The sequence below is a fragment of the Neofelis nebulosa genome, chromosome 8 (genome assembly GCF_028018385.1).
Source record: "Neofelis nebulosa isolate mNeoNeb1 chromosome 8, mNeoNeb1.pri, whole genome shotgun sequence".
Classification (NCBI taxonomy): Eukaryota; Metazoa; Chordata; class Mammalia; order Carnivora; family Felidae; genus Neofelis; species Neofelis nebulosa.
This window is the reverse complement of record NC_080789.1, coordinates 3,213,956-3,230,193: the sequence shown is the minus strand read 5'-3', so window position 1 is coordinate 3,230,193 and position 16,238 is coordinate 3,213,956. Positions and strand designations below refer to the sequence as shown.

Here is a 16,238-nt window from a genome sequence, read left to right as displayed (position 1 = left end):
GATGTTTATTTTTGAGAGAAAGGGAGAGTGAGAGAGAGACAGAGCACGAGCAGGGGAGGGGAGAGAGAAGGAGACACAGAATCCGAAGCAGGCTCCAGGCTCTGAGCCGTCAGCACAGAGCCCGACGTGGGGCTCGAACCCACAAGCTGCGAGATCGTGACCTGAGCTGAAGTCGGACGCACAACCGATTGAGCCACCCAGACGTCCCTCTCTTGTTTTTAGAAACCTGTTTATTTCCTTGTTTGCATTTTTGTTTTTGTTTTCAGCGTCTATTTATTTTGAGAAAGAGAGCGTGTGTGTGCGCACAGGAGGGGCAGAGAGAGAGGGAGAGAGAGAGACTCCCAAGCAGGCTCTGCACTGTCAGCGCAGAGCCCAACGCCGGGCTCAGACCTACAAACCCTGAGCTCATGACCCGAGCCAGAGTCAAGAGTGGGACGCTCAACCGTCTGAGCCACCCAGGCGCCCCATCCTTGCTTGTATCTTTGACGTGGCCATTTGGACCGCGTGCCTGCTTATTCCTCTTTTTCTGTGTTGCAAGGAGCGGGGGAGTCTGCCCCGGCGGGGATTCTGTCCCGTGGGCGTGGGTCTCTCTGGTCTCTTCCGGTGCAGAGTCCTGTGCACAAGTGGGTGGGTTTTTGCTGTGTACCCGGTTCGTTTTGCTTGTGTCTTAGCAGTCCTCTGTCGTGTTAGTTTGTCTGGAAATGTTTTGAAAAATAAATTTGATGTGAATACATATCTGTCTACTGCAGCGAATCTAGACTCTTTTTTTTTTTTTTTTTTAATTTTTTTTTTTTTCAACATTTTTTATTTATTTTTGGGACAGAGAGAGACAGAGCATGAACGGGGGAGGGGCAGAGAGAGAGGGAGACACAGAATCGGAAACAGGCTCCAGGCTCCGAGCCATCGGCCCAGAGCCTGACGCGGGGCTCGAACTCACGGACCGCGAGATCGTGACCTGGCTGAAGTCGGACGCTTAACCGACTGCGCCACCCAGGCGCCCCCCGCTGCGGTTTTGAAACGGCCCTTCTTTCAGTGAACGTTTGTGCTGAACCAAAATACAGAAAAGGGCTTGCTGGCTCTAAGGCTGATGCCCGGAGGAGACGGGCGGCGTTTAGTTCTGCCTTCTGCACGGGCTCCTCAGCCAGGGGGACTGGGATCGTCAGAGGGCATCGGGCATGACGTGCGTGGAGAGGCAGGGCGGAGGACGGGGTCTTGGAAAGGGGACGGGTCCCTCGGTGCCACTGTGGGCCTCGGAGGCAGGACGCAGCGTCGGGGGTGCCGGTGCGCCCGCTTCTCTCGTTTTCTCGTGAGCCTGTTGGCAGGTGGGGAGGCCGCCCGTCGGCGGGGCCGTCCCTGGTGCTGCTGGGGTGGGGCCTGGTGCCACCTCCCCTGTTCGGAGAATAGGCTGCCTCCGTGGACCGCAGCCGCCTGTCACTCTTCAGCCTGGCTGGCGTGGCGTGGAGCGGCCGGTGATGGCTCGGTGGCTGTGTGCCGCGTGTTGTTTGCTCTTTAGAATTACGCCCTCTCTTGGATTAGTTTTCTGTCCCCAAACCAGTCACTAGAGCTGTCGTGGCATTTTAGGTCTCGGCCAAATGTGACTCCGTGAACCGCCCTGACGTTCGGCGGCTGTGACAGGGTCGGTCGGGCCTGGGGGGTGCGTGAGCGGGTCAGCAGGCGTGCCGAGGGAATGTGCCCTCCTCTGTGGAACCTAGCAACTTGGTCAGATTTGCAGTGCCTCATCGTTCGGGCATTTGTGCGATGAAAAAGCACGAAATGTCACAGGCGGTTTTGGGATGCCTTCTGTGTGCCCACCAGACCCTGCAGCTGCGAGGCCGGCGTTTGCCGGGGGGGATGGGGCGGCCCCCAGCCCGGAGCCCGTGGGGTGCGGTGTGATTCCCGCAGCAGCGTGGGCACGGGAGGCACCTGCTGCTGGAGGGTGGGGGTGACCTCAAGCTGGACCTTGAGGGACCGTCACTTCCTTTAGTCCCTTACGAGGTTGTGCGGGTGCTCTGTAGACACAGCCCGGGGCCAGCCTTCTTGGCAGTGAGGGGGCCCGAATGAGGGCCTGGGTGAGGAAAAGGCGGACAAGAGCACTCCCGGAGGGCACCTGATGGACGGGGACGGACGACCAGACGGAGAGCGCTGGAGGCCAGTGCTGTGATGGGGGTACGCTGGCCCCAGCCGGGGGTGGCCATGTGGGGAGGGGCCGGAGGGGGGCAGAGAAGTTTCCGGTTGTTCCCCGAGGGCAACTGGAAGACCTCGGAGACTTTAAGCTGGGGAGCGAAGCGGACCTCTGACTGGCAGAGCCGAGGCTGGCTGGGGGCAGCTGTAGCTCTCTCTCGGGACAGTGACAGAGGGGAGAGTGTTTCAGGGTCTAGGGGGACGTGGAGACCGTCTGAATGCGGGTGGCCTGCTTGAGGGAGGAGGGGAGGTGGCCCTCGGATCCTGGGATAGCCGTTGGTGGAGAGTGAGTCGCAGAAGGGGTTGGTGACCTGGTCCGGAGAAGAAACGGAGCCCTGATCCAGGGTGGTGGGGATGGCGGGCATCCGAGGGAGGGCGTGAGGGGGTGCAGGAGGCAGGGGGGCTTGTCCGCGTTCCTGCCTGGTTGGCGCTGGGTGTCCAGGGCTGGACACTGAGAAGTGGGTGTGAGGTGTGGCCGTCGGGGCACAGCTGCGCTTTGTGGTGGACCCGCTGATGCGACGTGGGGAGCGTGTGGCTGGGTGGGCGGTGGTGCCCAGAGGCAGCGGTTTGAGAACCCTTCGCCTGCGGGTGGGCAGGCAGTGTCGGGAGAGGGCATGGTTTCTGGTCCAGTGGGAGGAAGGCAGGACTGGGGAGTGGAGGTCAGGGACGCGCAGAGGAGTCCAGACAGGCTGGCAGGAAAGGGGGTGCGGTGGCGTGGGGGGTGGAGACAGCACGGTGGAGGCCAGGTGAGGGCGGGATTGAGGGGAGCAGCCGCGAGGGGACGGGCGAGGAAATGGGGCTCAGTGGGGGCTGCCACACTGCCCTGTCCTGCTGACCCCAGAGCCTTCTCCGTCCTTCTTCCCATTTCTGATAAACGCACACTGCTTTTGCTTCGGTGGAGGGATGGTATTGGCTCCGGGCGTGCGACACAATGATTTGACACAAGTGTGTGTGTGCGTGTTGTGAACCCATCACCACAGTCTGTCCTTAACGTTGGTCACCACGCATGGCGACAGATTGTTTTTCTTGCGATGAGAGCTTTTAAGATTTACTCTCTTGGCAGACTCTTAAAAACTGCGAATAAATTGAGGGTTGATGGGGGGCGGGAGGGAGGGGAGGGGGGTGATGGCACTGAGGAGGGCACCGGTTGGGATGAGCACTGGGTGTTGTATGGAAACCAATTGGACAATACATTTCACATTAAAAAAAAAGATTTACTCTCTTAGCAACTTTCGATTATGCGACACGGTGTTATTAACTACAGTCCCCGTGCTGCACGCCATGTCCCCAGGACTTACTGATCTTGTCACCAGGAGATGGAACCTTCTGCCCACCTTCCCCCCTTTTCCCCTGCCCCCCCCACCCCCGGCCCCGCATGTCTGACAGCCACCAGCCTGTTCTCTGTACCCATGTGTTCGCATAGTGCTTTTCTCTTGTGAAGGAAAATTTTACTGTAAACACGCTCATTTCCAAGATCTGTTTCAAGAGACGTCCACGAAACAGCTTGCTGATTGGCTCAGTAATTGCCCAAGTCCCTGCTGGGTTTTGGGGGCCACAGGGAGCTTGACAGGAGACAAGTCTCTGTCCCTTTCTCAGGGGACAGAGCGGAGTGGGGTGGCATGGTCGTTGGTGGTGGGACAGCACAGGAGATGCTCTGGTCTGGGTCCGTGGGGCCGCGTGTTCCCTCCACAGGACGGAGGGTTTCAGACTGTGCTGCGGGGGTGGAGGGACATTGTTGCTGCTGTGTTAATGGTGCTTCCTACGTTTTCCTCGGAAGCCCTCTAAAGTTAATTTCCTTGGAAAACTTACTTCTTCTGAATATTTTATAAACCTGGGGAGCATCACTGTGTGTTCGGATGAGTCTGATGGTAAATCAGTTGCTAATTTAGTTCGTATTTCAGAAAGCTGCTGGTGAGCGCATTCGGGGCACTGAGCCACGAGCCGGGGGCCGGCGGCCGGCGGCCGGACCTGCCTGTTGACTTTACACGTCTGCGCCCCAGGAAGCATTTTGCCCTAAATGCAGCCATAGGATTTGTCGTTCACTTTCTGACGCTTAGGACATTTCTTTCCTCTCATGCTTCACTGGCTCAGGGCCATTTTCACCCACTGCTTTTTAAATTTTTTTTTAAATATATTTTTAATGTTTATTTTTGAGAGAGAGAGAAAGAGAGAGAGTGCACAAGAGAGAGAGAGAGTGAGCATGAACGGGGCAGGGGCAGAGAGAGGGAGAGAGAATCCCAAGCAGGCTCCCCGCTGACAGGACAGAGCCCGACACGGGACTCAAACTCACGAACTACGAGATCATGACCTGAGCCAAAGTCCGATACTTAACCGACTGAGCCACGCAGGCACCCCTCACCCACTGCTGTTTAACCTTTCATTGAGAAAATGCCGTTCTGGCCCTGCTCTGTCTGTTTTGTTTCACAGTCGAGGCCTTGGTGTAGGGGGTCCACGTTAAACCAGAAAGCTGTTTGCCAGGAAGCGCGGGAGAATCACCTTTTTGTCAAAACCTGGAGGCCTCGCGGCATTCCTCCTTCCTCCCTGACTTCTGCCCTGGGACTTTGAGCTCATTTCCCTATTAACCTGCGTTCTAGCAATTGTCTGCCATCGAGGCAGGAACAGGTGCGGGCTGTCACTGGCTCCCTGGCATCTTTCTAGCACCAGTGTTGGGCCGGACAGTGTTTGCTGAGTGGCTCGAGTGAAGTGTGCTCTCGACGTGAAGACCAGGCCCGAGCACCTGGCTGTCCACAAGCGGGCCCCGGACCGCCCTCGATTCTGGTTTTTATTAAATTTTCCCTGAACCGTGTCGTAAAGGCGGAGAGGCTGAGTCCTGAGGAGCCTGCACTGATGTCAGGGGCCCCGTCTCTTCTCTGGGCCTCCCCCTTCTGACCAGTGTCCCCAGCCTGCCCTCACCCGTGACCGCCTCCGACGAGAGGCGCCCCTCGCTGCCAGCTCCTGCCTGCGGTGAACCTCGGCTTCACCCCGTCTTCCTCGCCTGCCTTCCCCTGCCTTCCCCTGCCTGGTGGCTTCCAGCGGTGCCTTCTGTGCCTCATGCAGGAGGCTGTGTTGGGAACTGGGGGCTGTTGGGGGGGGTCCCCTTCGGGCTGCCCTCCCCGGCATCTCTCCACCCGTGTCTGGGCCGTCTCTCTCACCTGGATGGGAGCCTCGGTCAGGCCACAGGGTTGGACTCCATGACACTACGTTCGTTCTGTTTTTCCATTTGAGCATCCTTCCTGGCCGCTGGGTTGTGTGGTCATCGGGATTCATGCCCATCCGCCCAGAAAATACAGCTGTGGCTCCTGCTGTTGTCTGCTGGTCACAGGTCCATCCTTCTTAAGTCTTACTGTCTTAGTCTGGGGGTGACGCATGGTGTCGTTTTCCCCTGAAGCTGTGGCAACGTTTGGTTCTGTGGCGGTAGCCTCGCGGGCCTGTGTTGTTCGGGCCTGTTCGGAGGTCTGTGGGTGACGCTGTAGGCCGGGGGCCCGTGCGGGATCAGGCCTCCCCCGCGGCACAGCCACCTTCCTGGACATCCGGTCCGGGTGGAGGGCCCCGCTGGTTCTTCCCTGCCCTCCTGCCCCCCTCCCTCCGTGCGGCATCTCCACGGAGATCTCATCGGCACGTCCTGTATTTCCCCTGTTTAAAGCGCACAACGCAGTAATTTTCGTCGGTTTACGGAGTACGGCCACCGCCGCCGTGAACTTGAGAGTGTGAGCTGCACGCGCACGGGAGCCCCTCGCTCACTAGCAGTGACGCCCCCTCCCTCCCCCCCCAGCTCCTGGCAGCCATAAGCTACTTGTTTCTGTAGATGTGCTTCTTCTGGACGTTTCTTGCGTTTGGAATCGTGAGGTGAGGTGCTCTGTGACTGGCCTCCTTCACGGAGCGCGTTTTCGGGGCCCGTCCACGTTGGAGTGTGTGTGTGTGTTCGTGCTACACACCTTTTGGTCACTTGATCGTGCCCCATCGTGTGGGGGCGGCCCCGCGTGAGCCCGGCGCTTGCCCGCTGACGGGCATTTGGAGTGCTTCTGCGTTCTGGCTGCCACCAAGAGGACAGTCACAAACAGTACTTCCTTTGTGCCCACGGACGTTTTCATTTCTCTGGGCTGCATTCCTCGGAGCGGAAACACAGGGTCACGCGGCAACTGACCTTGGAGGACCCCCGGCCTGTCCTCAGAGCGGCCGCCCCACTGTGTATCCTCTCGGCAGCGCAGGAGGTTCAGAGCCTTCCCGTTCTTGCCAACGCTTGTGTCCCCTTCCTAACTTTTGCCAGCCTTCTGGGGTGACACGGTCTCCCACTGTGGTTTCAGTTTGCGTTTCTCTGACGACTAAAGCTGTGGTGCTTTCTTTTGAAAGGCTTCTGTGCATCGTGCAGCCAGAACAGGGGTGGCCGGGCGGGCCCAGGGCTGGCCAGGAACGCGTCCTTGAGGAGCGCTCCGCCTCTGGCCCTCTGGGTGGCAGAGACGGAGCTCCTGGCAGCCTCGCGGGGAGCACGCCAGGCCCGCCACCCGGTGTGAGGAATAAGCTGTTACACGTGTAGAGTTGAAGCCACTGGATTCTGTCCCTGGACCCAGCTCCCCTCTCCACTCACCCCTACCCACTGTCACTATTCTGAATTTGTTTTCCTTGCGTGCAGTAGTTTAACCACTCGTACACGTATCCAAAATGAGTTTCGGGGCGCCTGGGTGGCGCAGTCGGTTAAGCGTCCGACTTCAGCCAGGTCACGATCTCGCGGTCCGTGAGTTCGAGCCCCGCGTCGGGCTCTGGGCTGATGGCTCGGAGCCCGGAGCCTGTTTCCGATTCTGTGTCTCCCTCTCTCTCTGACCCTTCCCCGTTCATGCTCTGTCTCTCTCTGTCCCAAAAATAAATAAAAAAGTTGAAAAAAAAAAAAAAATCAAAATGAGTTTCATTTTCCGTTTTTAAAACTTTGTATAAACGGGGCGCCTGGGTGGCTCAGTCGGGTAAGCGTCCGACTCCAGCTCAGGTCACGATCTCGTGGTTTGTGAGTTGAGACCCCGCGTTGGGCTCTGTGCTGACAGCTCGGAGCCTGGAGCCCTCTCTGCCCCTTTTCCGCTTGAGCTCTGTCTCTCTGTCTCTCTCAAAAAGAGATAAACATTAAAAAAACACGTTCTGTAAATGATGCCATACTGTCTGTATTCAAGTTACTCTTCAGTGGTATGTTTATGAAGCTTACCAACCTGATGCTTGTCGTTCTTCCTGTCTGTTGTGGCTGGTACTCCTGTTAAATGTATATGTTCCCGTTTGCTTATTCGTCATTCAATTGATCATGGACATCTAGGGTTTTCTTAAATTTTTCTTTTCTTTGTAGTGTCACCGATGTTGTGGAATCTGTCTCCCGTGTCCTTATGCCAGGGTTTCCCACGGTGTGTACCTGGGAGTGCCATTGTCGTGTGTATCTGCTTTTCCTCAGGAATCACTAGGGTCCTCTCTAAAGCAGCGAGTTACTGTAGTGTTTCAGAGCAGTGCAGTTTATTAAAAAGTTTATTGGTTAACATATTTTTTAAAGAACAATTTCATTATGTGAAATGAGGTGGGTATGTTAGCTGCTATTTTTTCTTTTAAAATGGTTTTAGCCGAAGCCTGTTTTTCTTTTTAGCTACGCAAGAGCAGATAAAAATGCAATTTTAATAAGATAAAAAGTGATGCCTTTTAATCTGAGCCTGAACTTTGTTGGAACATTTTCTGCTCACTAAGCACAAGTGGGGTGCCCGTGCAGAATTCATGTGTGTGCGCTGTCCCGGGAGGGGAGGGGCCCGAGGTGTGCGGAAAAGGGCAGGACTCGGGGGAAACGACGTGCTCGCAGTAGGCCGAGACCACTGCCTGCTGGCTGTGAGCTGTGTGCGCGTGTTGAGACATAGGGAGTGGTTCAGGGGAACAAAGTGGATTGAGGGTACTGGTGGGTGCGGTCTGTGGGTCACTCTGTGGCACTCAGGCCGCTGTCATCCATGGCCGGCCCCTTTTTTACGTGTTCTTAGGTCTGGGACGAGGGAGCTAGAGCTCAGCAGTTACTGGGTTAGCACTGTGCCGGCTTGTCCTTATTGGACCTAGGACTTGAACCCAGGCCCTTTGATTCTAAGACTGGAGACTGACTGACTTTCTTTTTTCTTTCTTTCTTTCTTTCTTTCTTTCTTTCTTTCTTTCTTTCTTTCTTTCTTTCTTTTCTCTTTCTTTTCTCTTTCTCTTTTCTTTCTTTCTCTTTTCTTTTCTCTTTCTTACCTTTTTCTTTCTTCTTTCTTTCTTTCTTTTCTTTTCTTTTCTTTTCTCTCTCTTTTCTCTTTTCTTTCTTTCTTTCTTTCTTTCTTTCTTTCTTTCTTTCTCTTTTCTCTTTCTTTCCTTCTTTCTTTCTTTTCTTTTCTCTTTCTTTTCTCTTTCTCTTTTCTCTTTTCTTTCTTTCTTTCTCTTTCTTTCTTTCCTTTTCTCTTTCTTTCTTCTTTCTTTCTTTCTTTCTTTCTTTCTTTCTTTCTTTCTTTCTTTCTTTCTTTCTTTCTTATGTTTATTTATTTTTGAGAGAGAGAGGGCAAGCGAGTGTGCACTGGAGGGGCAGAGTGGGGGGGAGAGAGAATCCCAAGCAGGCTCCATGCTGGTGTGGGGTTTGATCTCATGAACTGTGAGATCGTGACCTGAGCCGAGATCAAGAGTTGGACGCTTACCAGCCTGAGCCACCCAGGAGCCCCCAAATTGGAGACTTTGTACCAAGGTCAGGGAGGCCTCCAGGATATTTCAGGAAAGGGACCGTGACCATGACAGAGAGGTTGTGTTTAATCCAGGCAGGCTGATAGGTTTCCTTGAAAAGGAGCCCACGGGTTCTGTCAGGGATCAGGGTCAGGAGTTCATTCAGACCAGTCACAGTGGGGATGGATCGTCTCTGTTCCATGGTGTCTCTGGTGTCACCGGGAAGGTCCAGCGGCTGGGAGGGAAATCAGAAGAAGGCTGGTCACTCATGCGTGTCGCGGTTGATGCTGGCTATCTGCTGGGACCTCACCTCAAGCCGTTGGCTCTGGTGCTTACATGTGGGCTCCTCCTGTGGCAAGTCTGGGCTTCTTCAGAGCATGGTGGCTGGGTTCCGGGAGAGAACCCGAGAGAACCAGCTGGAAGCTGTGTTGCCTTTCAAAAAGATGATATGTTTATTCAGATTCACATACAATGTCGTTCAGCCGTTTAAATTCACATGGGACAGGGGCGCCTGGGTGGCTTAGTCGGTTAAGTGTCCGACTTCGGCTCAGGTCATGATCTCGCGGTTCGTGGGTTTGAGCCCCACGTCGGGCTCTGTGCTGACAGCTCGGAACCGGGAGACTGAATCAGATTCTGTGTCTCCCTCTCTCTCTCTCTCTGCCCCTCCTCCACTCATGTGCTCTCTCTCTCTCTCTCTCCCTCTGTCTCTCTCTGTCAAAAATAAACATTTGGAAAATTAAAAAAAAATTCACATGGGACACCACTCACTCATTTGAAGGGTGAGATTCAGTGGTTTTGCAGTGTATCCAAAGACTTCCCGTAACCATCGCCACTGTCAATATCAGAGTGTTTATCACCTCAAAAAGAAACCCTGTACTCCTTGGCTGTCACCCCAGCTCCCCACCCCTCACCCCAAGCAACCACTAACCTGCCTTCTGTCTCCATAGATTTCCGTTCTAGGCATGTCATATAACTGGGGTCATGTAATAGGTGTTTTATACGACTGGCTTCTGGCACTTAGCGTAATGTTTTCAACGTTCTTCCTGTAGCGTCGGCACTCATTTCATAACCGAATACTATTCCGTCGAACAATGTTCCGGTTCACCACGTGTTTGTTCTCATAGAACATTATAAATGCCAATTCACTTTTTTATCTTTGTAAGTAAACTTCAACGTTCTTAAGAGTTTGTAGTGCTGTGTGCTTGTCTTTGCCTGTCTGGGACTCCCCGTAATGCCCGTCACAAGGTGGTAGCTTTCAAATGTTTATTAAATTCTGCCGAAAAATTTTAGGATATAAAAGGGAACGATAAAAAAAATTGTTTTCAGTGTTTATTTTTGAGAGAGAGACGGAGAGACAGCACAAGCAGGAGAGGGGCAGAGAGAGAGGGAGACACAGAATCCGAAGCAGGCTCCAGGCTCTGAGCTGTCAGCACAGACGCAAGGCCCGACTCGGGGCCCGAACCCACGAACCGCGAGATCATGACCTGAGCCGGAGTCAGGCGCCCAACCGACTGAGCCACCTAGGCACCCCTTTTAAAAGGGAATATTTTATGTAATTGAAGTGCTGTGCCACAGGCACAGGAGTGGAGGAACGGATGGACGGCTAAAAAAATGACCCAGTATAAATGCCGCATTTCGAAGATGGTGTCCTCAAACCAGTGGTGAAAAGGATAGGTTTTTAACAAATTGCATTGGAACAGTTGATTATTTTTTTAAAACAGTTTTCTTACACAGTACGTAGCAAAATAAAAGAAATTCTAGGTGGCTGAAAACTTAAGGGTAAGAAACGAAACCACAGAAGTGTGGAATGAGGATACGGTGGAATACTTACGCCGGCTCGGTAGGTCTGGTGGCTGAACGTTCCTGTGCTTCCTAATTCCTAAACCCGTGGGAAGCCCTGACCCCCAGAGTGAGGGTGTTAGGAGGCGGGGCCTTTGGGGGTGAGGAGGTCCTGAGGGTGCAAGTGTCCCCCGCCCACTGTGGTGGGATTAGGGCCTTTATAAAAGACACCCCAGGGACCTCCCCTGCCCTGTCCCCTGCCCCTTCGCCTGTGCCAGCGCAGCCAGCCGCCTGCCGGGTGAGGACACAGTGAGGCGGCACCTTCTGCAGCCCGGAAGTGCTTTGATCTTGGACTTCCGGCCTCCAGAACCGTGAGGAATAAATGCCTTTGCTTATAAGCTGCTGCCCCATGTGTGGTGTGTTTGTTAGGGTTGGAATGGGCTGAGACAGTGGGGGTGGGCCTTTGTTTTTAATCTTAGAGTGTGTGAGCGAGGAAAAGAGGGGGGCTGGGGGAGAGAGAGAGAGAGAGAGAGAGAGAGAGATTGAGATTGAGAGATTGAGAATCCCAAGCAGGCTCCACACTCGTCATGGAGCCCAACACGGGGCTCAATCCCACGACCCTGGGATCATGACCCGAGCTGAAATCAAGAGTCAGCCTCTCAACCACCTGAGACCCCCGTGCCCCTGGGGTGGTCCTTTTGGGGTATAGTCGTCAGAGCAGAGCCCTGGGTAAAGCATGAAAGTGAGGTTGACTTACCAACATAGACCTTTGAGCTTCCACAAACCAGGCAGACGGATTTGTCACCTTGTCTGTCACCATTCTGTTCTACGTTCTGGCTTTCTCTTGCTGCTGTGACAGATCACCACCCGTTGGCTTATAATACCCACGAATTATCTTATGGTTCTGGAGGTCAGAAGTCTGACCTGGGGTTGGTGGGCTAAAAGGAAGGTGTTGGCAGGGCTTTCTGGAGGTTCCAGGGAGAAGGCGTTTCCTTACTCTCTCCAGCTTCTAGAGGCTTCCCACGAGCCTTGGCTCGTGGCCCCCTTTCACCATCTTCGTAGTGAGCAGTGTAGCCTTGATCTGAGCATTCTTCATGGCCTCGCTCCCTCTCAGAGGGCGGGAAGGCTTTTAAGGACTCGTGATCGGATCGGGCCCACCTGGCTCGCCCAGGCTACACCCGACATTTATGTGTTTGATTGCGTGTGCAGACCCCCTGTGCCGTGTGAGGGGACACATTCACAGGTTCTGCGATTACGATGTCTTTAGGGGCCACTGTTCTGCCAGCCACACTGCCTGAATGACAAGAAATCCTCTGTTTCCAAAAAGGTTTTTAGGGTGCAGTAGGAAGAGGGCGAACACCCCCTTAGAACGACGGACAAAGGGCCCGAGTAGGCGGTTTACAGAATGGAGTAGCACAAGTGAACAAAAGTGTTTCAAAATTGTTTAACCTTCTGAATGACTGGGGGGACACACAGGCAGCGTTGGGAGCCCTTTTCTCCCATAAAATCGGCAGTGATTTGGTTGTCCCCCCGGCTGCCGTGTAGACAGTACGCATCACGGTGGGCAGCGCTTCGGTTACGACGCGGTTATGTGGTGGGACAGCGAGGTTAAAGGTGATGCTGTCCAGGGAGGTGGAGCGGGCATGGGTCACCTGGTGCTCATTCTGCTGTTACCACTTTTAAAACCTGTCCAACGTTGGAAGTAATTACAGGTTTACAAGGAGTGGCAGAGAAATTTGTGCCCTTCTCATCATGGTTTTGAATCTGATAGGGCGCGTGTATGTTTTTGCACGTATCAAAGGTCAATATAAGGTCATATATAAGGTCAATAAATATAAGGTCAATAAATGCATTTACGTAAATTGAAAGGTAACGATACGGGGAAAGGGTCATGGCATGTTGCTGAGCGAGAAAGGTAGGGTTGCATTCTGTCTTTAAAAATGAAAACATTCTTCTGTGTGTGAAATGCCCGGCGTCTGCCGTTGTTTTCGCGTGTGCGCACCACCGACCGGCTGCTGTGTCAGTGTTACTGTGGGTGTCTCTTGTGTGCGGACGGTGACAGGAGGTCTCCCTGCCAGCGGCTGGAAGAGCGGGCTCTGTTTGTTTCATGTAAGTGGGAGCCCGAGGGGGGCGGACGGGTGGACTGCGCTCTCTCATCTCCCTGTTCGGCCGCGTTCCGGGCTGGTCCGTATCTCAAGGTTGTTTCTCACCGTGGCACGAAGGCCGAGGAATCTCGAGGCCTCCCGCCTGAGTTCCAGGCAGGAAGAGAGGGAACGGCTGCGGGCCAGGGGTGTGTGCCGTGAAACCAGGAGGGGCTGCGCTACCTCTGACTCACCTGCGCTGGTCACCTGGCTTTCCCGGCTGGAAGCCCCCCCAGCCCAGGAGGAGGGGGTGTGGGTCGGGCTGCTCAGCTGACCACCCTGCTCGCCTGCCATTTTCCAAGTGTATTCTGATGGGCCGAGGAGTTTTACGATAAGACTATTACGTCTTTAAAAGACTATGTTTTTTAATTAAAAAAATTTTTTTTAATGTTTATTTTTGAAAGAAAGAGACAGAGCGTGAGCAGGGGAGGGACAGAGAGAGGGGGAGACACAGAATCTGAAGCAGGTCCAGGCTCTGAGCCGTCAGCACAGAGCCCGACGCGGGGCTCGAACCCACGGACCGTGAGATCGTGACCTGGGCTGAAGTCGGACGCTCAACCGACCGAGCCTCCCAGGCGCCCCTAAAAAACTACATTTATCTTCTCTTTGTAATTCTGCGTTTTGTCTTTAGACAGAGTGGTACCAGGTGGGAATTTCCAGATGGGCATTTGGTCATCAGGGCTAAGTCCTGCCGGGGGCACCCGGCCGGAGAGCAGAGGCTGCCGGAGATTTGGGAGGAGCCCCCAGCCCTCCGTGGCCTCGTCACCGGTGCTGCCTGGGGCCCCGGGCCGAGGCCCATTTGCAGGGCGGGCTGAATGCCCCGTTGTTCGTGCGTGTGGGCTTGTGTGGCAGCATTCATCCCTCCCGGACGGGCCCTTGGGACCCGTGGCAGCTGATGGAGAGTTGCTGCCCTCAGGCTCGTGTGTGGGTCGCTGGGAACTGGTCCTTTTCCTGAGTCAGTGGGCTCTTGGGGAGGCGGAAGAGAAGCTAACCGGTCTCCCTTCTCTTTTTCAAACAGCATCCAGCATGTGTATGGCGCCCAGCACCCCCCCTTCGACCCACTGTTACATGGCACGTAAGTGAGGCCTGGACTCAGGCTGCTTTAGGCACGCTCTTGGGCGCCGTGGTGACCCTCTGGCTACCTGGGATTCCTGAGGGGGAGGCGAGCGGTCTTCCCTTCCGCAGACACGTGTCGAGGCCTCGCACGGCCCGTCCTCTGGAGGAAGGCAGACTTGGAAGCCCGGCCCGAGGTGGGGGAGCCTGTGCGGGAGAGCCCGGGGCTGGCACCCCCTGAGCTGGTGGGGCAGGGCCTGGCTCACGGCGGTGGGTTTACTTCCTCGCCCTTGGCCGCACTCTGCGCGGCCGCCTGGGGGCTGCTGCGCCCCTGGGTCTGGGCTCTGCCCCAGAGGCACGCGAGAGGCACTGTGGCCCCGCAGGACCGCGCTGTCCTTGTTCAAGGACCTTGTGGAAGCTGTGCTCTCTCCAGGTCCGCGTACCAGAGGCCTGTGTTCTGTGGACAGCCTCCCCGGGAGGTTTGCAGGCACCGGCCCGCGGGAGGTTTGGGGAGCAGGTCTGAGTGTCCTTACTGTGCATTGCTGCGTTTGCTCCCAAATCGGTTCCGTACGAGGGCCGAGGCTGCTCAGCGTGACTGGCCCTCGAAAGCCTCTCCTTCCTGCCGCTAAATCCTTACGAGTCTTCTTCTGGATGCTTCTTTGGATCGTGTTTGCTTTTACCCTCAGCTTTATCCTCAACTCAGCTGAAGTGGAACCCTCACGTGTGCACTGTCCCACCGGGGGGCTCCTTCCTGACGGGATCTCGGGGGGATCCTCTCGGGCCTCCGGGAGGACAAGCAAAGACCTGCCTTTGCTTCACAGCCTACTCAAGGCCACGCCCAAGGTGCCCACCACACCGGTGAAGGCCAGGAGGACCAGCACCTTCCAGGAGTTTGAGAGCAACACCAGCGACGCCTGGGACGCCAGCGAAGACGACGATGAGCTCCTGGCCATGGCGGCCGAGAGCCTGAACACCGAGGTGGTCATGGAGACGGCCAACCGCGTCCTGCGCAACCACAGCCAGCGGCAGGAGCGCCGCAGGCCGCCCGAGCCTCCCGCGGTGCCGAGCGGTGACCTCCGGCTGGTGAAGTCCGTCAGCGAGAGCCACACATCCTGTCCTGCAGGTGGGATGGGGGCACTGAGCAGACGGGGTGCGTTTCTGAGAGAGAAGGGGCCGGAGTCCTCTCCCTGTGGGAGATTAGGCGGGTTCCGTTCTGGGTGCGGCAGGAGCTCCCTGCGTGCCCGCGGTGGACTTTTCTTTGCCCTCCCAGCTGAGCGCTTCTCTCCTCCAAGTGCGGGGGCAGGGTATGTGGCTTTTGTGGCTGGTCGTGGGAGACGTGGCTAGTGCAAGGCCCCGGGGGACCCCGTCTCCCTCCTAAGTGCACCCCGGTTGTTCCGGGGGTGACATTTGCAGCCGAGGGGCCAGGCTGCTTGCACGTTCAGAGCCTGCACCTCTGTCGGCAGCTTCCAGCGATCCCCTGCCCCGGGGTCAGGTACACGTGGGGGTGGGGCTGGGGTGGGGTCCGGGGTTTGGAGTGGTGAGTTCAGGTTATAAACTGAAGGATGGGATCGGCGTGTGTCTGGTACCCTGTGCCTGGCTCTCCGTGGCCTTTCTCGAGATTGCTGTGGTTATTGTGGTTCTTTTTGTTTTCGGGGGCCTGTGATGTAAGACAGCCGGTATTTGATGAGCTTCTGGGATGGTTCAGGCACCGCTCTCAGGGCTTGGGGGCCCCCAGGGGAGTCCTTGCCCTGGAGTGCGTTCTGGCGGGGTGGGGGGGGACGGACACCGACCTATTCATGATCGGCAAGGAGGCACGGAGTGTGCGGGGAGGTGACAAAGAGCCAAAGGTCAAAACAGAGGCGGGGCACGGTCGTGAGAGCAGGCAGGACCCTGGGGCGGAATCACAGGTGAGGCCTCGGGGCGCCTTTCTGAGAAGGTGCGGGAGGGAGGCGTGGGCACCGGCAGCAGAGGGGCCAGTGCGACCACACCCTCACTGGCTCCCCCTCCCAGGCTTGTCCCCGTACGCTGGTGAGAGCGGCCTCAGGTTTCCCTTCCGGCACACCCGGAGCTGGTGTCCCTACCTGGCCTGTCTTCAGAAACCCTTCCCACGGGTTGATTAACTTTTGAGATGCCACAAGTCTCCTCAGGTGAGAGTGTGGTGATCAGTTTGCACATTGGAATCTAAACTATTTTTTTCTAAAATAGAGTGAACTTCAAAGTATTTGAGCCTGAACATGAAAGTCCGGGTAGGGCTTCCACAAGTGGGTTGGGACTCCCTGTGACCGATGGACCGTCCCTGTGCGCCCTCAGCCTGCGTGCGTTGACCGGCTCCTGCAGGCGCACCACCCCCCCATGCGCACTGACTGCCCCCTGCGCTGACTGCCCCCCCACTGACCC

General features: G+C 55.8%; 1 protein-coding gene across 8 annotated transcripts in view; it reads left to right on the top strand.

Annotated features, from left to right (window-relative positions):
• Positions 1-16,238, top strand: part of TBC1D22A (TBC1 domain family member 22A) — a 326,013-nt gene that overhangs the window by 6,603 nt on the left and 303,172 nt on the right. For 4 of the 8 annotated variants that reach the window (XM_058740974.1, XM_058740971.1, XM_058740975.1 and 1 more), the window contains exons 2-3: positions 13,807-13,863; positions 14,663-14,991. In XM_058740974.1, the coding sequence (XP_058596957.1) occupies positions 13,807-13,863; positions 14,663-14,991 (386 nt within the window). The remainder of the gene's footprint in view (positions 1-13,806; positions 13,864-14,662; positions 14,992-16,238) is intronic. The other 4 variants (XM_058740978.1, XM_058740973.1, XM_058740977.1 and 1 more) reach the window with 1 other exon arrangement.